Here is a 23,903-nt window from a genome sequence, read left to right on the forward strand (position 1 = left end):
ACACACACACACACACACACACAAGTGGTCTATTGAATTGCACATTTCCATAATTTTCATCTAAAAAAGTAGCCTAGCCATTATCCACCAGTGGATGTTGAGTGATTATTATCCTCTATTTACTCTTTTCCTTACTTTAGGGAGGTTTGGGAGCTGGACCCTCCTGAGGTGGTTAACTCAGTTCTCCAGTATGCTGCCTGGGGGGTGCAAGGCCAACAGCTGGTGAGGACACATAGAGAATCTTTTCACACCGTAAACCTGTTTTTAGTTCCACTTTGCACTGCTTTCACTACACTGGGTTGGATGCCATTTCTTTAAAACACTTAGATTTGGTATCAGGTATCAGACACAGGTAGATAACAATAAAAAAAGATATTTAAAATTTATTTGTAACATTTACAAGGTTATGCAACTTTTGCACAGCCCTGTTGTTTCATGGATATGTAAGATTTACTCCAATTAAAATATTTTTCATTCATTTTTGAACATAAGTATCAAATTACATGGATGAAACAGATACGATTTTTATTTATCTATTATTATAAGTTTTTGTTACTCAGTTAAATTAGTTTAGACACAAAATCAATGGCTTCTCTTTGCTTTTGCCAGCACATTTGTTGCTGAGTCCTACAGTCTTTATCTGGCATCCAGTAAACAGCCAATTCACAGTTTCTACAGAAAAATAAAATAGTGCGTTTTGAAGGATCAGCGACTCTGGAACCCACAAATTAGGAATTTATCTTCAGCTCCAGGCCTGTGGATGACATTGTGTCACATGACTTTCCACCACGCCGAACGCTGTCTTTGTTTGTGCCCTGTTGCCGTCAATTTCGTGCTGCTATTTGTAATTCACAATGTCCTACTTAACGTGCTCAGGTTCACATTTTTGAGGGGACCCTAATTAAATGCTAATTTTCTTCCATCATACTTTTTTATGTATCTGTACAGGACAGATGGGAAGGCTGTTTTGTTGACAGCTAAAAGGCTTAAAAAGCATAGTAGAGCTGCAGTGTCCATATTTGCAAATTTGAGTGTGGAATATTTGAGCATAAATCAAACACGACTCCATTAGGAAGTCATTATGGTGATAAGGAGGTGAGGTAGACATATGTGAGGATTTTTTAGCTCTCGAGTGGCAAGCACAGCATCATTAGGCGGAAGTGCATCTTTGGAAACAATGACATGGCGTGTATTTCGCTGTAACCGGCTGTAAGTGAGCTTCACAGTAATTCTTTGGGAATTTGTGTTTTCTCATTAGGAAGATGTCTGAGAGTTATGACTAGAATATGTATTAGTGCTGTCCATTCATCACCGTAGAGTCTTAAAGAATGGATTGGACATGCACAGTGACACTAACTAACAAGATAATGACTTTTCACAGTTTACAAAGTTGTAATTAAGTCCCATTTGAGCGGCTTACTGAATTTTAATTGTAACACACTTTTTAACATGATGGCTAAGCTTCCCAGTAATTCTTAGATAACGTTGGCAACTTCCACCAAATCAAAGTGTACTTATTTTAGCAAAGAATATGAGCGTAACAATTCTTGATTTTAAAAAGAATCGAGGAGTTTTAATGAGTGCCTACTGTGCTATTATGGAACTGGAAATTAGTGCATATTTGAAGTATGAATAGACCAAAATCCCCAAATCAGTGAAATACAAAGATTTTAGAAAACTGTCAAAAACCTGTTTTAAAATATTATTTATTAGGACTGAAAGTCTCCACGAAGAAATTAATCAAGTACACATTCATACATTGCATGAGGAATGTAAATTTGCTTTATTAATCAAAAATAATAATAATCTGCTCTGTTATTTTGTGAAATGGCTAATTTGAAAATTTATCGAAAAAAACAATTATAATTCACCATTAAACATAACAATTCAATTAAAGAGCTTGCACATACTGATAATTAAATGATAACAAGAACATAAAATGATTTGGTAGTTGGGAAAAGCCTTACATTGGGTGTTGGTCTAATAAATTTGGTAACCATTGTACCTTAGCAATTTCTCTCTTTTTTTAGCCATAGTACATTTATTTCCTTTGTTGCTAGAAAACAGATTTTTACTTTTAAACGCAGCCTTGATTCATATATTTAAATTTTACTAATAAACTTATTAAACTTTGGCAAAACATGTTTCTTTTGTAGTAGCTTGTATTGTTACAAAGTCTACTGTATACATATAACCTATCTTGGTTTTTGAGCCTATTTAAAGTAGGATACTTACAGGGAATATCGGAAGCATGGACTGTCCCTGTTTTACACAGCATGGTTGCTGTAAAATAGTACAACCTTTAAATGACCAGAACTTAAAATTTCCTTATACATACATACATTGTAAATTGTGGCGGATTATGTTATACATTTTAAACCCCATAATGTCACCATCTACTCTTATTGTTTAGAACCATCCCCATTTTCATATAATGTCAAATATTGAAAATTATTTCAGGTACTGAAAACATTTGTATAGTTTCTTGCACAATGGGGAAGTATGAGATTGCGTGTAGCATATTAATTATTAAAGCACTGTGAATTCCGCATCACATTCCTAACTATAAGAAACGTTCCAAAGAAATTGAAAAGGACTTGCTTTCAATTCATCAGACAAATTTTCAAGTCAACCATTTTACTGCTTTACTTACATGAATGCTATCTCCAGTTAGTAGAGGAAATTGTTGCGGTTGTTACATGAAAAACCCAAAAAAGAAATTGTGTTGTTTAGATTATTTGAAACTGTTTTCCTTTTTATTTATTTTTTTATTTTTTTGTTATTGCTGACATCACTTCAAGCCTCTACAATTTAATCCAACCTGCAGCAATAAAACCTCAAATGTCTGATAATCTTCACTTCACAATCATAATAATAAGCCCTCACATTTTAGAGAACCCTTTAGCACATGCTGCACAGACTGCCTACTGGACTGATGTTATCTGGATGTCTTCCAGCCAGACGGCAGAAGGCTCTGCTGACTGTGAGGTTATGTCAGTGCATGGAGAGGCTCCTTGCTAATGAATTCTTATGTAAGATCATATAAAGCAACAGACTTCTGGCTTTTGGGAAGGTCCGAATACAGATACTTCTTTGATCTGAGATAATTAATTTTTTGGTTCTGGACAGCTACATGTACATGGAAATCCTAAGAAATCCACAAAGTCTGTTGCTTAAACCCTCCCCAAGTAAATTTTACCACTTAAACCTTCCCAAGCATTTTTTTAGTGGCTTCATTTAAACAAGTGCTAAAAACCAAACCAAGTAGATTTTAGTCCCTAACCTACTTCTTTCTAACAAGTGAAACAAGTTCAGAACTTTTCCAAATAGGACATAGACCACAGTCTCCAAGTATTTAAAAGACCACCATTATCTCTGGGCATACAACGTTTCCAGAGCCAGTGCAACATTTGGTGAGACTCCTGTGGTCTTTGAATGCCCCATGAGCTCCTTTTGATTGAACATGCCCACAAAGTTCCTATAAATCAGAAGACCAAACTCCCAGAAAGGCTTCTTCTAAGACAAAGGAGTGGTAGCTCATACCATCTCAATGCTTCTACCCTTTCTCTAAGGGTGAGCCCAAGAACCCCACTGAGCAAACTCATTTTGGCCTCCATTCGTGTACTTAACCATTCCAATTGAACAGTCTTTTCATGGATACACACCTCTCCTGGATTGGAGAAACCATTGATGCTTTTGTGCCACTAGAGATCGAAGGGTGGCTCACTCGTGAGGATCTTTTGGGTGAGACTTGATCCACCAAGCCAAGCTAAACACCTTTGAAAAAGATAGCACGGTACTGCCAGCCTCTCCCACCATCCACATGGATGGGCATTGCGGTCAGGTGTAGTATTAGCCAGGTGGCAGACAAAAACAGGAAATTGGGTTTGCCAGCCTTTGGCTTTGTAGACTGGTCCTTAAGTTTTCATTCGTATTAGTGCAATACAATGACAGATGTCTGTGCGACCATGGATACAATACAAACAGAAACTAAATCGCTAGTGCTTTTATTAGTGCCAATTTAACAAATGGCCAAGCTTAAGTTGTAGCCCAGATCTAATTGATTGAGCCGATCTCTCATGTCCTGCCAAAATAAATAAATAAATAGAAATAAAAAGAGTTAGGGAACTCTAGTGCCAATTTAGCATGACAATCTCTAAAAAAAAGTAAGACATGGGCCCAATTCCAATGTCGACACTCACAGACTTGGGGACTTTGAGAAATCCTCCTGATTTTTTGAGGGCAAATCTCTGAACTTTAACATCCCAGTGGTAGATTTTGTGATTTTAAAGTTACTGTTGAGCTGTTAAGGAGTAAGAGCTTACTTTCATAAATAAAGTACACAGAACATTAGCATTAATCACTTGGCTTACCAGCACTGGCTCGCACTTTTAATCCTAAAAGAATTGCTTGGATGCTGAGCAGATACTGTGCACATTTAGTGTAACTGTTAATCCAGTGCATGTGTGCTACAGTCCAAACTTTGGCACATGCTTAATAAGTTTTAGAGTCATGCACCAATTTTTCGTTTGGCAGCATGTCCTTATTTCTTACTGTATCATATTAAGTTGTTCCTGTGTGTGCTTTGTCTCCGTAGATCTACATATTTGAAAACAACATCTATTATCAGTCGGATGTCAAGAGTAACTCCCTTAGGCTAACATCCTCGGGAAAAGACGGGGTCATCTTCAATGGAATTGCTGACTGGCTCTATGAAGGTACCTATCAGTTTTCTACAAACATTTTTTCACATTCTGAGAATAAGACTAGCAAAATTGCGTAGAGTATACATTTATCTGGGTGTTGTTTGAAGAAACCAGGCAAGAAAATGCCAATTACAGACAAACCTTTATGCATGTAATGACTTGCTGAGAAACTGCTTTGTGGCAGTGAGCTTTAACTATTGGGAAATTGGAATAAAAAATATGTCTGCTTAATTTCAAAGCATTGACACACTATCTCATTAAACTAAAAATTCTTGTGTTTAGAAATGTTACCATTATTAAATATTCATAACGTTTGTTCTGGTGCTCATATCTCCCCAGTGGGTGTGAAGAGTCATTTTATGTGCTTTAAGCAAACTTAGCCACTTTGCCCCATCTCTCAGGAGAAAAGAAGCTTATGTAAATTTTTTTTTTTTTTTTAAAAGGCAAGCAACCTCAGTAACTGCTGTTTTCTTGTTTTTCTCTTTTATTCTTAATTATGTTTGTGTAATAAAGTAATTTACTTATCTGTGATTCTTGAACCCAGATTAACACCTAATTTAACACAAATTCTTCTAGCACCCCCTTTTTTCCACTTATATGTGTTTGGTTTTGTGTTAGGTCTTCAAACACAAGCGTTTTCTCGTTATACTAAACTGAGCCCATTTACAGTACAGTTAGTAATTTAACTAATATTAGCTGATGCCTTCAAATTTGGGACCTCGATATAAAAATCTTCACATTGTGACTTTAAGAACAGCATTTATGTTGAGCTATTTTTAATACTTTCAGCCCCCCCCCCCCTTCATTAATTTAATGATTAAAACTTTCTGCTGGTTTTTCCAAACAGAGGAGATCCTCCAGACCCATGTGGCTCACTGGTGGTCTCCTGATGGAGAGAGGTTGGCCTTCCTGGTTCTCAATGACACTTTGGTTCCCAACATGGCTTTACCTCGCTTCACTGGCATGACATACCCAAAAGGAAAGCAGTACCCCTACCCCAAGGTAACCGTCACTTAGGCGACATCCATGCATATAACACACATACATTATCCTTTATCCTAAATAAAAGGAAGAGGGATTTAAATACCTGGTGTCAACCATCCAAGTCAACAGACAGTGAACAAAAGAGGTGACTTAAGAGAGTACAGGCAGAGTGGAGTGGGTGGAGACGAGTGACAGGAGTGATTTGTGACAGAATGATACCATCAAAAGTGGAAGGGAAGATTAACAAGATGGTATGGAGACCTGCGATAGTTTATGGTTTGGAGACTGTGAGCCTAACAAAATGAAGGGAGGCAGAGCTGTAGCTGGTAAAGATGGAGATGTTAAGATTTTCACTGGAAGTGACCAGGATGCACAGAAATAGAAATCAGCATGTCAGAGGGACAGCTCAGACTGAGCGGTTTGGGAGCTGAGATTTGGACATGTGGACAGAGAAGGGATATTAGAGTGTGTCTTTTATCCTGTCTTCCTCCCATCAACCCCCAACCGGTCGCAGCAGATGGTTGCCACTCCCTGAGGGATTTTTTCCTTACCCCTGTCGCCAAGTACTTGTTCAAAGGGGGTCGTTTGATTGTTGGGGTTTTCTCTGTATTATTGCAGAGGTTTACCTTACAATATAAACAGTCTGGAGGTGATTGTTGTTGTGACTCACTATATAAACAGAGCAGAATAGAATAGAACTGGGATTCTTGGACAAAGAATTTTGAACATGGAGCTACCAGACTGGATGGAAAGGGGAACCTCAGAGAAGGTTTTGGGTGTAGTGTAGGAGGACATCCACAGGGTTGGTGTGACAGAAGAGGATTCTAGAGCTAGGGTGAGGGGGGGACAGATTGGGTTCCATTAGTCAAGCTAAAAGAAGAGGAAGAATAAAAGTAAAAATAAAGCAGCTGGTGTCAATGCTATCATGCTTCAGCTTAATTTACAGAAATATAGTAGCCTATAAGATATGGTTGTTTACGTTATTGTGATAATACAAAATGGTTTTTTTTTCTGCTCAGTGTTTTACTTGCTGTTGTTGTAACACACTTTTTTAGTTTAGATGTTCTTAAAAAAATCAGCTGGTTTCGTATGTATTTGGCTACACAGAGAGAAGAATTCCGTGTATATAATGGATGTGATGTAGAAGCACTTGTGTAGAATCCTCTTAGAAAACAACACCACATATAGCCCAACAGGACTGACACTTGTATGGGTTGAATGCTAACTGGCTGAAAAGAGGGCAGAAAAAGGAAAGGGAACCTCAGCGGAATTTGGGGGAAGAATAATGGGGGAAATTGCAGTAGATGGTTTTTATTGTTTAACACGCATTTCCATGACAGCGTGAATGACTACAAGAGCTACAAAAGCAAGAGTTGCCCACAGAAGAGTTTTTCATGACACTGCCCCCTGGTGATGATAATTGTAGATGACCATTTGTCATCTGTGTGTAAACTATATTTAAGGCCAGCACATAGACTTTTGGTAGTCTATTCACATAGAAGCTTCTCTGTATTTCTGAGTTTTTTGGTAGTAGATGAGTTTGATGACGAACAACAAGAGGCACCACTTGCAAGACAAGCCAGTGAAGAGTTGTGACTTGTTTCCTGCTCCAGTATGGGTAGAATTTTTCACTGAGACAAGAATGATTACACTTTTATATTTTACCTTAGCTTAAACAGTATAATAACGGCTGACCTAGTTGTCTAAAAATCTAAACAGCCACACTGATTCTAAAGCCATATTTAACATTTGTATTTTGTATTTAATATTTGTTTATATTATTTAACATAAATGATCCAACAAAGGAATAAAGAATTTACTTAGTGTTTCGTGAGAAATAACAAATTTATCACAATAATTTAACATGTGTTTAACTATATTTAAATAACCACCAAAAAAGCTATTTTTATATAAGAATTGTGTAGTTAAATGGTTGAAGAGGAAACAGAGACAGTCAGAGCAAGTAACAGATGGCTGTGGGGTCCTTGGCTATTGACTTTTGGATATTTATCCACTGACTCAGGTGTTCAATAACCTGATGACAGTGAGCACCAAGGATCTTCTGAGCCGTTCTGTCCTGCAGCTCAGTGAAGTAAGCTGATCACTGTGCATCTCTCCACCAAACACCAATGACCCCACTTTCCTTCCTTTTTAGCTATTTGTCCAAAAGCCAAAGTCCTTGTCTTCCCCTCTGCCTCCCAGTGCAGAATAAAAGACACTTGCCATGACTGACTGGTAAAACATGCAGCATTTGCTGGAGATCTCAAAGGATCTAAGCGTTCTTAGCTAAAAGAAACAGCTGTGCCCCTTTTGGTAGAGAGCATCTATGTTCAAGGCCAGTTTAGTTTGTTGTGCAGATGCCAACCTGAGTATTTATAGGTCTGCACCATATCAGTATCCTATTAAACTTCTCAGCTGTCATTGGGTGAAAGGCCAGGAACACCCTGGTCAAGTTTGTGAAAACATTTGAAAATAAAATGCAATATAGCAGATATGAACTTAATTCAAACAATACCCCTAACGCTTTAAACTTTGCTCTAAATGCATCTGGTCAGCCAAATGAGGAATCATAGTGCACGTTTCCAGTAGTGTTAAAGCTGTTTAGGTAAGGGTTTTTCTAGGACTCCTCTGTATGCAGAATAATGTTGAAATTGTCAAGTTTAACATGTCTGTTTGTCATGTGTACTTGCTTTAGTTTAAGTATTTATGTAGTGTTTCTTCTTTATGTCTTTTTTTGTATCTGTTTTTCAGTTTGTGTGACAAAAAATTCTAAATTGTTTCCACATAATAGCATAACCATATGTGCATTTAAGTTTTTAAAGACTACTCTCAATGAATTATTCATTCGAAATCACTTAATTTGGCAGCACTTTATAAGTCACAGTTGCCACTTTGGAGAGTGTTGCATAAAGTATTTTTCCGCAGCAGTGAAGTGACATTTCTGTCTAAACTCTGGACTGTTGGTTCTGCATGCAGGCTGGTCAACCCAACCCAGCGGTGAAGCTCTATGTAGTCAACCTTTACGGGCCGACGCACACGTTGGAGCTCATGCCTCCAGAGACACTCAAGCTGCGGTGAGAGGAGCTGCATTTTCCCTGCCAATCTTTTGCACCAGCTGCTGTGCCACTTAAAGGGATACCTCTGACATTTCAAACTTCAGATGATCATTTTTTCTCACTCTTAACTTTGCACCTGTAATTGGGAAATCTTTCACTCTGCGCATGTAGTTGTTAAAACTGCTTTCAGTTCTTAAAATGAAGAAGAAAAAAAAAACAATGACCAATTGGTGTCACAGTTATTTTACAACTGCAAATACTATTTAGAAATCTTGCATTACTGTGTGCCAGAATTGAGTGGATATTAATGAATGTTGAAAGTCTGCATGCCATTTACCAGCATGATAGGACTGTGTGGAAGAGAACTAACAAAAGGAAAAAAGCAGCTTGACATTGAGGTAATTTGTAGAGGTGTAAAAACCAGTGAGCTCAGCTGTGCAAATGGTTCATTTTCTTAAGTGTGTAGAGCAGTTGTTTGTAGTTGTTAATAGGTTTTAGATGTGCTAAATTAAAAAAGCATCTAGCTTGTGAACATGTAATTACAGGACATGATATGACCATTATGATATAATTTTTTTTATAGGGAACATTATGTAACAATGGTGAAGTGGATCAGCAAGACCAAGACATCTGTTAGATGGTTAAACCGGGCCCAGAACATTTCCATCCTGACTGTGTGTGACACCACCACCGGAGCCTGCGTCACGGTCTGTGTGTGTGTTTTTTTTGTGTGGACAGAAAAATTGTTAACACATTTTTCCTTCTTTTATCTCATGTTATAAAGTATCGCTAACTTCCTTAATATAGAAAAAAGACTTATTTTCTCAGTTTTTGATATAACAAAGTATTCACTCATGTTTAAAAACTTTGCAGCTAGCACTTAACTAAGAGATCATTTGACCAAGGCTAGATCTGCCTTGTGAGTTCGAACATCTTATCTGATTTTCAAGGTAAAACTCACGAGCATTTTTTTCTAAACTTGTCTTTCTTAACTTCAGCTCTTGTTACTTTAGATCCTTTTCTTCTTTGAGATCGCCAATTGATTGTTGTCTGCTTTGTTGCTGTGAGATGAAGATCTAAGTAAGGATAGGCAACAAGGGTGGCATCTTTTATTCATGTTAAACAGAAAGCACATTGATTGTTTTTGCATGACTCTCATTAACCTTTTCAGCAGTTACACAGACATGTGTTATCTTCATTGCAGAGGCACCACATTAAACTCTTAATGTGATAGAGTGTTTAGTTATGATCAAAGAGCTGATGTTAAGTCTTTACTTAATATCTCGTGTTTTGCTTGTGGCAGGTTTGAGTATTTCTGAAACCAGATCACTAAAAACTGACAAAATATAGGACTTCATTAATTTTTATATCACACAAATATTAATGGAAGCATTTAAATCCAGAAAGTTTCTACTGAAATAAGTTCTGTATATGGGAGGAGGCTTAATTGCTGCAATTAGAGGATTCTCCCCACAGAGGACCTGTGCCATGCAGACTCAGAGAGATGTCTTCCCCCTTGTAATAACCCCTGTAACTGTTATTATGGCTGTAAAGCTTATTACTTAGCTGGATTGTTAGCTTGCCACGGAGAAAGTCGGGTTGTTCGAGAAAAATGTGTGTCCCAGAGACAGTTGGGAAGTGGTTGCTGGAGGTTGGTGCTGAAGATATGGTTGATGCTAGCTGGAGTTTGTCACAGAGTACTGTACCTACCTGTAACTGCTTCAGTCGTTAGCAGACTGCCAAATTGCCAGTAGTTTGCATGGAAGATGCTGACTTTTCTGGGAACACTCACTAGCTACTTGCAAATTCTAGTTTGAAGTGTGCATTGTTTACTTTTCAAAGTGTCTTTACCAAAGACAAGTTGGTGTCTTTCATACATATAACTGGTGACTGCGACCAGACTGCTAGCAACCAAAACTATAGCAAGGAGGGGTTTGGTACAGCGCCTAATACCTCTTTGAGAACAGTTTCACCCAATGGCTGTTCAGTAACTTGTCGTTGAGTGATGAAAACAAAACTTAGAAACACAGGTACTTTTGGCCTTCCTGACGGAAAAAGTTTTAAAAGCACTCTTTAGTTTAGAGAAAAAATTCCGCCGAAATTGCAGCACAGTTCCACATTCTCTCCATATTTACTGGGCAACACAGAGCAGTGTTAACCTCGCAGTTGAACCGTGGGACTGGACAGGCCGCTCTCCAATTCTGCACTTTTCTGATTTGGTGTGATTTGCATGGACAAACACGCTGTCCAGCCAAGAGGCAGCTTAGATGAGGCCTGGAAACAGCACCCAGAGCCCTCTTGCCAAAACTCTGGCTTCTGCTTATGCATATTGGTTTGAAATGAGGGTTCAAACTGGGAATGATGTCCCAAGTGGTGTGTTAAAATAAACAGCAAAATAAGGGGGCCATTACATGACAGATGATTATGTCTGGAAAATGAGCCACTGAAGTGCTACTCCAGCATCACTTTTACACAGTATTAGAAATATACCACTTATGTAAATATTTTGCTGACATAAAAGACCAATGATTTTGGGAAAGAACGTGATTACATCAATTATCGTGCAGTTTCCAAACCACAATGCACCAAATAGAAGCAGAAAATAGAACCTTGAAAGAAAGGCTGTAACAGATGAGAAGATCTTTATGATGTGGCTGAATTAACACTCATTTGACATTTTGCTCTGATGTGTTTTTCAGAGACATGAAGAAAGCTCTGAGCTCTGGCTCTCCAAGCAGGTAAGCTTCTCTTTATTCTACATGTCAGTCTACATGTCAGTGCTGTAATTTCACTTGAAAATCATGTCTGCTTCAACATTTTTCAAAAATTACGCAACACAAAGTAGAATTTCTTAGTTATCTGTATTTATATAGACACTCTCAAAGTCTCTGTATCCCTGAAATATTGAAACTGACTCAAGCACAGACTGAAAGGTGAGGCGAGAGCAAAGACTATTCACATGTGTGAATTTTCCCTTTTCCTGACTCTATGGTATAGACAAAAAAAAATACTGCAGCCTGTTTTTCAGTTGATTTATGAGGCTCATTTAAAAAAATGTTAAACTTTATTCTTGAGGCTTTCAATTCAAGAAAAATTTAAACTGTTAGCATCCACAAATTAATATAATAAGTAAACATTTCATGTAAAAAGTGTAATTTACAAATAATGTGTTCTTTTTGTTCATCAGCCCCTTTGCTTTATGTTGGAAGGGCTATGAATATTCAGTAACCCAGTGCCAAATAAAAGCCAGAACAACACACAAACATGTTTTTGCTACTTTTACATTTTGATAAATTAATTATATTAACTATCATCAGTTCAGATTTAAATCAGTTTCCCATTTATCTATGTTTTCATTTCTTCCTAAGGTGGTCTGCAGTCAGCTCTGAGCTTTATCAGAGCAGTGATGAAGGCAGAGTAGGAGAGTTTCTGGCAGGATTTGATCTTGTAGTCCCGGCTGGCTCAAGCAGTGTCTAATTTAACCAACTGACATCCTTGGCAAGCTGCGTGTATCGGTAAAGGTGGTAATCTGACAGAAGCTCAATTTTGTGGTTGTGCCAGTGCAGACAGGTCTTTTGCTAATGACTTTCTGTTCAATACCAATATATAACATCATGGAAAAATCCATTCTAGTTAATCTATCCCAAACTGAGGCAGAATTTAGAGTTTAGAGTAAAGAGGGTTTCTATTTTTCACAGTTTTGGTTCCAGAGATTTAAACTTTTCTTCAAATATCATGTGTGCAGTGATGTGATTTTGTGTTGTTTATGTTCAGTAGTGAAAATTAGAGAAACTAAAAACACAGAATCGCACTTTAAAAATTAAAAATAGACAAAAGTCTACATTTGCTGAGCAATTTACAAATATAATCACATTAAAGGTTTCAATTGTATTATTTTATTATTATTAATAATATTAATAATTATTTTTTTTAATTTATACGGTACCTGCTGACTGCATTATTGCATATTTTTCTTCTATGTTAATCATTTGTAACTATTATTGTAGTTTAAATAGTGTTAATAATGTTTTTCATAATGTTAAATGTGGATTTTTGTGTAAATTTTACTCAGATGATCATGGCTTTTAAATCCAAATTTAGTTGACAAGTTAAAACTAAAATTGCATCTTTTTATGGATTTTACAAGGACTGAATTTAAACTCATTTTAAATATGAATTTATTATTAATCAGTGAGCATTTAAATTAGTTTGAAAAATGCATATGTCTGTTTTTTTTAGATAAAATATCACATGACATTTTATTTGGCTGTCATTTTTTTGTTATCAGACAACTACTCCAGGTATGCAGACTAAGACTACCTTAATTCATTTTAAGAATATTTTTTTGAAGAATAAAATCCCTCTTAAGAGAAAAAATGTGAGTTATGGTAAAGGGTTAATCCAGCCCATAAACTTTGTGTGTCCTTTAAATTTGAGGGGCTAAACACATTTAAAAAGGCGAACTTAGCATCACCAGATACATAAATAGAATCAAATACCCTATGAATCACATATCACCAATGATGCCCCTTTCATTTCTTATAATGCCCCTTATTTACATCTAACTCCCTCTGCACTGTAAAGCCTGTCTACATGAGGCAATGCAGGGCTTCTGTTATGAATTTAAATTCCCAAAATCCGACCACAGTTTAGTAGCTGTTTTCAAGGACTAAACTTTTCTGTTTTTTCTTTCTTTTTTACCACTGTCCTGCTTAAAGTGCCACATAGAGTTAAATCATCCATCCTCTTTCCTCACTGCCGTCCATGCTAACAATCCATTTTCTTCCCACAAAATGGGTAGTCACTCATTTAGTCAGTCAACAGTCTCTTTATATACAATCACTGCAGATTGCTACTTTCAGGTAAAAAAGTGGTTTGGCCATCTCTCAGCTGTGGAGGCCATCCGCGCATAATTTCCATCCACTTGTTCATGCAGTTGGCAACTATGTAATGTATGCCTCTGAAAGCAGGACTCTTCAGCATGCTCCACAGCTTCTTTTACAGATACACTGGAAAATGTGCAATTTGTCTAATGTTCTAAGAAATAAATAGGCACATTCTGGTTCATCTGTTAAAATAATATTAAATATATGACACATATTTGCTTTCTACAGAATCAGGAACCCGTGTTTTCCAAAGATGGCAACAGATTCTTCCTCACAGTGCCGGTCAAACAAGGAGGACGAGGAGAGTTTCATCATATTGCCATGTTCACTACGCAGGTGAATGCTGAATTCATAGTCACTTTAAAGCTATATATGTATTGTGTAACTACTGTGCGTATTCATTTTCCTCAGTAACTACAAGGTATCCTTTGACAGTAGAGCGTGACATACCAGTTTAAGTGCTGATGGTGATAATACTACTTGTTTAGAATTAGGAAAACGCAGGCTTATATAAATCTGACAAAGTGCAAGTCCTGTGGACTCAGACCACAATCTCCTGTCTTATAAACATGCGACATGGCCCTGCCACCCCTCCAACCTCTTCACATGGACTTTGTAGGATTCAAATTTGCCCATTATTGTGTGTCAAGGCAACTAAGACACTATGTACCTCAAAGTGAGATAAAACCAATATCTGACCAAAGTCTATAAAGGACTGAGATCAAGACTTTATGTTAATGCGATGGATGTTGCATCAAAGCCGCAGCTAAAGTCACCTTTATTTGTGATGCTGTCGAATTGTTAATTAAAATGTTGCAATAATCATCTATTTCATGATAGCCCTCATCCCTCCCCCCACCAACACAAGCACAAAATCCAATAGCCTGTTCTCATCAGCACAGATATTAAAGTTTTCCCATGCACATCCACAGATCTGCAAGTTGTATGCAAGATTTCAGTGATGTTAGCAGAAATAAGCAGGGTTATTTGAAATCTGTTTTTAACTCCCTCAGATTGTTTTCCAATTATGGGAACTCGTTCTCCAGTGTAAGAATTCATGCAGTATTAGTTTTTGCAGAAATAAATCTCTGGCTGAGCCTGTTCGGTCTGTAATGGATTTGTCAGGTCTGATAAATGTTCTAAAATGTAAACAGGCTGTTTGGGCAAAAAAAAAAAAAGAATTTAACGCAATATTTTTATATTAAAATAACGACTTTGTTTTGATATTTGTAAAAAATAATAATAATCTTCACGACTGGAATGATTATAATAAATCTGTTTTCTGATGTGCATGGTCAATTAAAGTCCACCGAACCAGAATGTTTTGTGGCTTTATGACATCGTGTCAGGTAAGAATCAACTTCTTTCAGGGAAATAAAGATGCAAGCAGACTGAGAGCTGTCATCTCTGCGGGGTATCCTGATCTCCCCCAAGGTTTTCCCTCCCCTGGACATCCCAGCAATGCCTCAGTTAGGAGGCATCCAGGAGGCATCCTTGTCATATGTCCGAGCCAATTAATTCCTTTCAATTTGGAGTGGCAGTTGCTCTACTCTGACCTCCCCCTGAATAACCAGGCTCCTACCTCATCTCTAAGTGAGACCCCAGACACCGTTTAGAGCAAGTTCAATTCTTATTACTTCACTCATGACGTGTGTAATAATGTAATAAAATTGAGATCCTTGCTTTCATGTGCAACTTTTTTTTTTTTTTTAAACACTACAGACCGGTACAGCGATCAAATCGTCGCAGAGGCTGCACTGAGCCCTCTGTCAGTTTGACTTGTGATTCCCTGGAAACATAAGTCATTATTACACTTATGATTAGAAGATTTCACCAAAATTTTCTCATTCCTAGAAAGCTGAATATTCCCATTTTGTTAATGCGGGTGCTGTCTCACAGATAGACCTAAGACATGAGTGCTGTGACAACCAAGTTTAGGCAACAGCGAGGTGGGTCTTGACTGCTTGGCATCATTTTTCAGTATTGAGGGCTTTTGTTGTTAAGATGCATACTTTAACTGAAACCTCATTTTTGTGATAACTTCTGTGATTACTCTTCTGGGAAAAAAGGGGGCTGAGCCCAGACATCGTTTGGAGGAAGTTCAGTCTTATTCTTTCAGTCCCTACTTACAGGTCATGGACATATGTGAGTTTAGAAACATAAAGCAAGCAGTAAATCAACCACTTCAGCTTTCATCCTGAGCTTTCCCTTCACCACAGCAAACCAGTTCAAGGTTTCAACAGATACTGCACAAAAACTCACATGCCAGCAAAAACGCTACTCAATTTGCTTTATTGCAAAAAGGGCCAACATGTTTAGGGATCATCCTAAAACTAACAAAAAATACACCCCACCGTTCACGGGGAAGGGCTGCCCACTTCTCAGATGTGTGCCTTCCAGAAACTAGAGTCCAGGTGTGCAGACAGCTGGACTGATTAGAACAAAGGCAAATCTGTTTTATTAGATGATTGAAAAACAGTGCCAAAGGGCTTTTAGATTAGAACAGTAGCAAAAAGAAATTGGAGTTTTTAAAACCTTTTCAGCAGGAAGAAGAAACCCCAAGCCTCTACTGTCTGCAGCAATTCAACAACCAGCAAAGAGGCTTGACTCTGAGCTGAAACGAGCAGGACTCATAGCTGTCATTAAAGATGCAGAACCTTGCTTGTGTTACTGTTTTTTTTTTTGTTTGTTTTTTGTTTTTAGCACAGTTGTAAACTGTGAAGTTTCTTTTTTAGTCTGTCAATCTTTTAGCCATTTTTCCAAAGTTGATTGTGTGCCTTTCTTTGTCTGCCTGGCTTTTGTGATTGGGATGTATTTAACATCATCTTCTTTGACATTTTCATTTAAACTGTTATTTTTACTTTTTAGAGCTTTTCAGTCATTATTAGTGCCTGAAGGATGTAAAAACGGATTGATTTTTAAATGCCAGTTTTGTGCCTAACTTTGCTTAACCCTTTGGTTGCCAGATATTCTATAACCCTCTGAATAATGAAAGCTTTATTGGCTTGAGCCAAAAAAAATCTGGCACCACCTTAACAAATGGTTTTCTTGAGGATAGTCCAGCAGTCTCGCATGTTAAAGTCTGACACTCCGTACAGCCAATCATCCACCTGGTCTTCTCCCTGAAGGTGCATTTAAGCTGCACGCAGAGCATATTTCACCCACAGTGTCTCTCCAATCTCTGTTGTTGTGCTACAAACAAATAATGTACTGTCTGGCATCTTTGCTACAGTCACGTGTGAGTGCAGTGCTCCTGTGTGTTTGTCTGTTTAAATTTATACATTTATTTAGTCATGAGGACAAAAATAAACCACAAACATCTAACCTGTACCAGATTTGTATGAATGTCTCCACAGCTCATGGTCAGGCTGAACAAACAAATGTGTACTGCTCATGGGTTTTAACTAAAAATTTATATAATTCTATGACTATATGTAAATCTTGGACATATTCATGTACAAGTGTATTAAAAACATCCAAGGAAATCCATTGAAAAAGGAACAGTGTACTATTTTATTGTCAGTAGAGAATCAGAGCTATGATGGAATCTACTGATTGATTCAGCTCATAAATATTTCCATTTTGTTGGGTTAATGACTGATATTTTTCTGGCATGGGCACTTTTGAATATGTAGTGTTTGACTGACACCTGAGCATGAGTTAAGTGATGGCGCTCAGTCAAATGACCCTCTACTACTGTTGTTCTGATTTTTTCAGTTCAGAGCTGATCAAAATGAAGTCCGACATCTAACGTCTGGAAACTGGGAGGTGACAAAGATCATTGCCTTTGATGAGGACACCGATAACCTGTGAGTGTGACCGCAAAACTCCCCCTAAAACCTACAAACTTTACTGACCTCAATAAAAAAAATAATTTAAAAAAAAACAGTCATCCTCTCACCCCAGAGTAGTTAAGAAATCGATAGTTTGGGTTTCTTATAGCACACAACTTGATTTTAAGATTTTACGGATCACCTTTAAAGCATGTATGGTTCTGGGCTCAGGCTACCCAGGAGAAATGTTGACCCCATATACACCAGTCTGCGGGCTTACATCCTATGGTGGAGCCATTCTGGCCGTTCCAATGTTGATGCTTAAATTAAACCTGGCAGTGCCTTGACCATCAGGACCTCTCAGCTCACCACAACCTGCATGAAGAGATAAGGCTCGCAAATGATAAGATGAAAAAAAACCAACTTAAAAGATGACTTTTCTTTTTCCACTCTGTTTCTCTTATTCTAATTGTAATTTTATTTCAGTTTTATTATTGTCCATCTGTTTGATTGTTCTGTTTTACTTCTCTAAGAAATTAGGAGCTTGTTAAGGTGAAATTTGTACCCTCCTATTCATAATTCCTCTAATCACAGAGTTCCTGATCGTGGTTTCAAGCAGTGATGTGTTTTGCCAAGTCTGTGACCACAAGCATGCGTTACTGAATCTTACTTAGCTAATCTAATGCTGTTGTGTTTTTAAAAGATCGAATAGAGCTGACCAGAGTGCTGATCTTAAATGTTTTTAGCCACAAACAAATAGAAAAATTTAATTTAAAGAAAAAAAACAACAATAACAAGAGTTGGGTTGATAATGAACAAAGTAGTTAGTACTGAATTGTCTCCTTTTCTCCTTGGTTCACTGTGGATGCCACACATGGCACATGTGTGTTTTAGTAATTAAATGTATGAATTTCGCTTAAACAAAGAAAACAAGGAGATAATGAGCTTCTGTGTTTAATTTAGCATATCTGTTTGCACTAATTATCTTTTATGTCCTCTAACAGTTATTTTCTCAGCACTGAGGGTTCACCACGGAGACGGCAGCTTTTCAGGTTTGCATCATTATTATTAATTAAATTTTATAAAATGATTAAAAACTTTTCGAACTTATATCATGAGAACTCAAGGGACTTTTATTAGTAGTAAATTTACTCACATGATGATGATGATGAACATGGGATAAAAAAAAATATTTAAAAAATGGTTGCAAAGAATTTTTCACTTTCACAATTGTCACATTATTCTTACATTGATATATGGTTGACTTTTTGGAACTAGTAGAGATTAATCTGAATATTTTGGCCACTTTATCACCAGTTCACACATAAAATTTGTATTATTAATCACCTCCCAGTTATTTTTCTGACTACTGGTTAAATATAAAAATGCCAAAAAACTGTGAAAAATGTGCTTTATGTAAAAGAGTAAACTATACCAGCCTGTAACGAGACAGGTAATACTTTCCAGTTGGATATGATTTATTACTGGTTTGTTCGCTTCGGGGGAGTTATCATGAAAAAAGATCAAGAAATATGTCCTTTACTTTCTTACTCAAAAAGTTTTATGTGCTTTGTCTCTTTTTCTGTTTTTTAAATGCTCTTCTCTTCTCAGTGTTAAAACTGTGGGCCTGTTCCCCCGACGGTGTTTAACATGTGAACTGAATAAAGCCCACTGTTTGTACTTCGACGCTGACATCAGCCCCACGAACCAGCACATTATCCTCGACTGTAAAGGTAGGCCAACCAGTATCTCACTTTAAGGGCCATCCAGTTTTCCTGCTATGAAATGCCCTTTCAAATTGCTGTCAGAGTGTCTTTGGCTTTCATAGGGTGACAGACTTCCAAGTGATTGGGGTCTTATTATGAAAAATTATATTATAAAATAGTTCAGGGATTTGACTCTGAGGTTCAAACGTGGGCGTGATTTAGAGAATCACAACAGTCTGGTGCAGACAACAGTCTGCTTCCACCCACGTTGTTAGATCAGGGAATGAATTTAACCTCTTAACAACATGCAGGCTACCAGTAATACACACAGGGGTTAAGGTTAGGTTAACACCCCCATCTCGGCTAGCCTCCACACCACATGTCCACTAGACCTGCTAGCCGATCCTTCTTCGCCAGACCACGTTACGATACATCAGCACATGCAGATACTTACATGATGTTGGGATGATTCCACATCATGGCATCTGGCCTGTATCACCTAAATGGACAGTTACATTAATAAAAATTAATTAATACAATTTTAACCATCTAAAGCAATTTGTGTGGCGCTTCATTCTATTACAACATAGCTGCAGATGGCTGCTGGTTTAAAAAAAATCAAATTAGGATTATGTTGTGTTTTACGTTCCTTATTTATTCAGCATCCATTTATTTGTCTGGCACATGCCTGGGTTTGCTAGTCATGATCTGTCACCCTCCTGATTCAGTTTAAAATTAATCTCTCATCAGTTTGAAATGAGAGTCATAAAATGAATAATTAGCGACTACATTGTGTGTAATCGCTTTTAGGGAGTATTATTGGGCAACAAGTAGATTATTTAATGAGGGGTAACTCATATTGTTTGTGGTTTCAATTTATTTTGAACAGCTGAAAGCTCTTCATGCGCAGGAGGCATTTGGGCTTTGGCGTGATGATATATTGGACAATAACTGCATTCCCTTTCCCAAAAGCAATAAAAATAATGGAGAAAGCTTGTTGTCTTCCAAAGGCCAAGTTCACGTAATCCTGACAAGCTTCTTCTCACACCTGTTTTCATCAGCACAAGCCTCTTAAACCCACTCATAAAGTGATCTGATTGGTTTACTGTTTTCTAGCAGGTACATGCACAAAATGAAGCCATTTCTCTGTGTAACATTGGGTCAAAACTAATACAGCCCACCAACAGATAAGTGCAAGGAAATAAAGGAAAAGTTGGTTTGTGTTTTAACTCAAAGAAAGGAGAGCTTTAAGTACAGCACACCTGCCATCCTATTAACCTCTGACAAAGTATATTAGAGAAGGGCATTAACAAGTACTGGCTTAATTTGATATTAGGGAGGCATCTCGAGTGACCTTTAACCCCTAATTGATTTAAGAAAATATAGGGAAGGTGACATAACAGCTGCCTACAGTGGCCTTTTAGAGCAGCTTTAAAGGAGCCCCTTTACATATATTAAATACCATTTAATCGTAATTGGGCAAACTGTCAGGTGGAAATGTTATGTGACGGCTGTGTGCAGGCAGGAGAAGGACCCAAAGTGCAGACTCCGGAGACAGAAAGTAACTCAAAACAGCTTTAATGCTGAACTCAAAAGGGTAACAAAAACTAAGAATACAAAATACACCTACGCAGACAAAACACACAGCAAGATAAAGGTAGATCGCGACAATGACAAACTGAAACACAGGGCTTAAATACATAGAGGGAGCAATCAGGGAATGGACAACAGGAGGGAAACACAGCTGGGGCAAATCAGAACTGACGAGACAAGGAAGCGTAAACGGAACACACTGAGATAAGACAGAGACCTTCAAAGTAAAACAGGAAACGCATAACACACACTGAACAAAAGACAGACTCACATGCAGGCACTACAACAGAGGGAACAGAGACGTGGGACCAGGGCAGGCACAGCCACTGACTGGAAACAGGGATATAGCGGACAGGGGAGACAGCAACTAAGGATTACACAGAAACAAACCATAAGACATGACTCTAACAAAAACCCAAAGACTAGAAATTATAAATAATATAATAAACTCAAAAACCCTGGGTCAACGACCCAGGCATCCTAACAGGAAATGTCTCCAGTCATGATAATAAAGATGCTGGAAATTGCTTAAATTACTTAGATGCTCTTTTTGTCTCCTTTCAGGTCCAGGAGCACCTACTGTGATCCTACACAGTCTGAATAATTCAAGTAAGTTTATTTGTATCTCACATTTTAGAAAAAGTAACTCAGAGTTTGTGAATGAGGCGACATTCAAACACAATAGGCCTCTTGCAAGAACTGTAAATGTTATTTTCCCTTGACAAGCAACATGGGTGGGTGGAGGAGGGTGTATTCATGGAACTGACTGCTTTAATTTGAATCTATTTTGAGTTTAAGTGTAAGTGTTGTAGAAACATTTCCAAACAAAAATAGACGACAAAGTCAAATCTCATAAGACTTACCCGATGTTCCTGTTCACCACAGTTATTTTCAGCCAAAATCTCTGTTACTGTCTTCCCCTTTGGGTGACTGCCAAAGAGTCACTGGTCGCTGTGTTTCGGAGAATTTGTAACAAATATAGATTTCACTGATAAAAAGGAAATTTCTCACAGAGCAAAGAAACTCTTCTGTTTTTCTTTCCCAATTTTTATGAATGGAACTGACAGTCACAACAAGTAGCCTCTATGCTAATGACAACATTTCTGGAACTTCATGACCAAGATGAATTTTCCAGGCTGAAGCAAGCAAGTTAGAGAAGTTCAGAGAGCTTAGAAGCTCGGCTTAGTAGACTTAATAAGGCAAATTTATAAGTATTCAAGTAATTTATGAATATGCACTTTTTAGGTATACATATTCAGCCACTTATCAATGCAAATGTTGACATCTGCCAATCACATGAAAGCAACTGTTAGAGTCAAATTGTTAAATGTTGTCATTGTGTTACTTAAATTTGTAAGTCTTGGTGCAAACTATGTGATCAAAGACATTCCTTTGTTTCTGACTCCCTCCCCAGCCTGTTGAATGGTGGGGGAGGCTGTAGTGTTTTATTATAGGCACATCCTAGGTGAAGGTTCTGTTTTCTTGTTAAGTAAACTTCCTGCCTTTATGACCCTTTGGTGAGCAGGAGGTCACACAAATGCACCCACAAACACAAACACTCACGGGCACCTACACACACACACACACACACACACACACATGCATACACACATATACAAGGGCACGACACACCACAGGGGGTGTTACAATGGGTGGTGCCTATGTAAACTGTAACTGTAGTCAATAAAAGGCTGCAAGGAAGGCTGTTTATTTAAAGTTAGCTAGGAAACAGGTGAGGAGCGTTCAGCTCCAAGAGCCTGGTTCCGACCAGCGTCCCTTGCTAGCAAGTAAAATTGTTCGATTACTGTTCATCTTGCTTCGTTAATGGGAATAAGTCTCTAAACCAGCGGGGCCTGTGGAAGCGCAGACCCAACAGCAACTCTGGCATGTAGACATGGATGTCCTGCTGATTCTTAGCATCAGAATGGAGAAGAAAAATTACATCAGTGTTACACACCGGCCCGAAGCCGGGGTGCAACACAACAAAAAATAAACCCGATACATAATAACGACAAACAAAAAAAAACACACCACGGCAGAATGACGAGTTTGGTTAATTTATTCACTGAACAGGTAGCGAGCTTCAGGGTGGGCGATGCCAAAACAACAAACAAAACACACTAGAAAGAAAAACAGAGCTAACTTACCTCCCACGATTCCAAAACAAAATACAATTCTCTAACCTGTCTCCCTACCCGAAACAGGAAAAAAGAGGGGAATAAAAGAAAACGGCTTCCCACCCCTACAGCTACCAAGCCCAGGTACAACCCTTTTTCAACATTAATATTGCAGCCCCGTGCAGTCACACGCCACGACGGTCCCCAGCCACACAGCTCACGGGGAACCAGGAAAAGTCTCCTCACCGGCCCAGTCCAACCCCTTTTGTAGCTGGCCTCTTTCCTTCCTCCACCAATGGGCGGCCTCCACCTGGAAACAAGCATCGCTGAATACAAATACAAACAATAACAACCCCGTACCACAAATAATGACCCTGGGTCATAACACCCCCCCACCTAAAATCAAGCATCTCATTAGAGAGATGCTAGACCTAGGTCTCCACCCGGGATAGGGCATCAGCCACAATATTATCAGCCCCTCTAAGATGATGGATGTCAATATTAAAGTCCTGCAGCAGCAAAGACCAACGCATGAGACGCTGATTGTTATTCCTCATGCGAGAGAGGAAAACCAAGGGGTTGTGGTCCGTATACACAGCAGTTGGAGCGGGGCTGGAACTGACATACACCTCAAAATGTTGGAGGGCTAAGAGTAACGCTAAAGCTTCCTTCTCGATGGTACTATAGTTCACCTGATGTTTATTGAATTTTCTTGAGAAGTAACACACGGGGTGATCAATACCCTGGTCATCCTCCTGCAGGAGTACAGCACCCGCACCATGCGCACTGGCATCCACCTCTAACTTAAACACCCGAGTGAAGTCAGGGGCACCTAACACTGGGGCACTGCACAACAGGGCTTTAGCTGAGTCAAAGGCATCCTGACAATCAGAGTTCCACAAAAACAGGCACGACGGACTTGTCAGGGCTGTCAGAGGAATAACCACGGTGGCGAAATTTTTGCAGAACCCTCGATAGTAGCCACACATTCCCAAAAAACGGCGAAGCTGACGCCGCGTAGTTGGTACAGGGAAATCCAAGACGGCCTGGACTTTGGCCATGAGAGGGCGTACCTGCCCCTG

General features: G+C 38.3%; 1 protein-coding gene across 3 annotated transcripts in view; it reads left to right on the forward strand.

Annotated features, from left to right (window-relative positions):
* dpp10 (dipeptidyl-peptidase 10 (non-functional)) overlaps positions 1 to 23,903 on the forward strand; it is a 269,654-nt gene that overhangs the window by 227,695 nt on the left and 18,056 nt on the right. For all 3 annotated transcript variants that reach the window (XM_085383846.1, XM_085383847.1, XM_085383848.1), the window contains 11 exons: positions 141 to 222; positions 4,598 to 4,718; positions 5,554 to 5,708; positions 8,667 to 8,764; positions 9,330 to 9,453; positions 11,446 to 11,484; positions 13,861 to 13,968; positions 17,350 to 17,441; positions 18,410 to 18,457; positions 19,017 to 19,138; positions 21,269 to 21,313. In XM_085383846.1, the coding sequence (XP_085239972.1) occupies positions 141 to 222; positions 4,598 to 4,718; positions 5,554 to 5,708; positions 8,667 to 8,764; positions 9,330 to 9,453; positions 11,446 to 11,484; positions 13,861 to 13,968; positions 17,350 to 17,441; positions 18,410 to 18,457; positions 19,017 to 19,138; positions 21,269 to 21,313 (1,034 nt within the window). The remainder of the gene's footprint in view (positions 1 to 140; positions 223 to 4,597; positions 4,719 to 5,553; positions 5,709 to 8,666; positions 8,765 to 9,329; positions 9,454 to 11,445; positions 11,485 to 13,860; positions 13,969 to 17,349; positions 17,442 to 18,409; positions 18,458 to 19,016; positions 19,139 to 21,268; positions 21,314 to 23,903) is intronic.

This window comes from Rhamphochromis longiceps, linkage group LG16 (genome assembly GCF_057381845.1).
Source record: "Rhamphochromis longiceps isolate RC_006_pf linkage group LG16, R_longiceps_female_GT1.1, whole genome shotgun sequence".
Lineage (NCBI taxonomy): Eukaryota > Metazoa > Chordata > Actinopteri > Cichliformes > Cichlidae > Rhamphochromis > Rhamphochromis longiceps.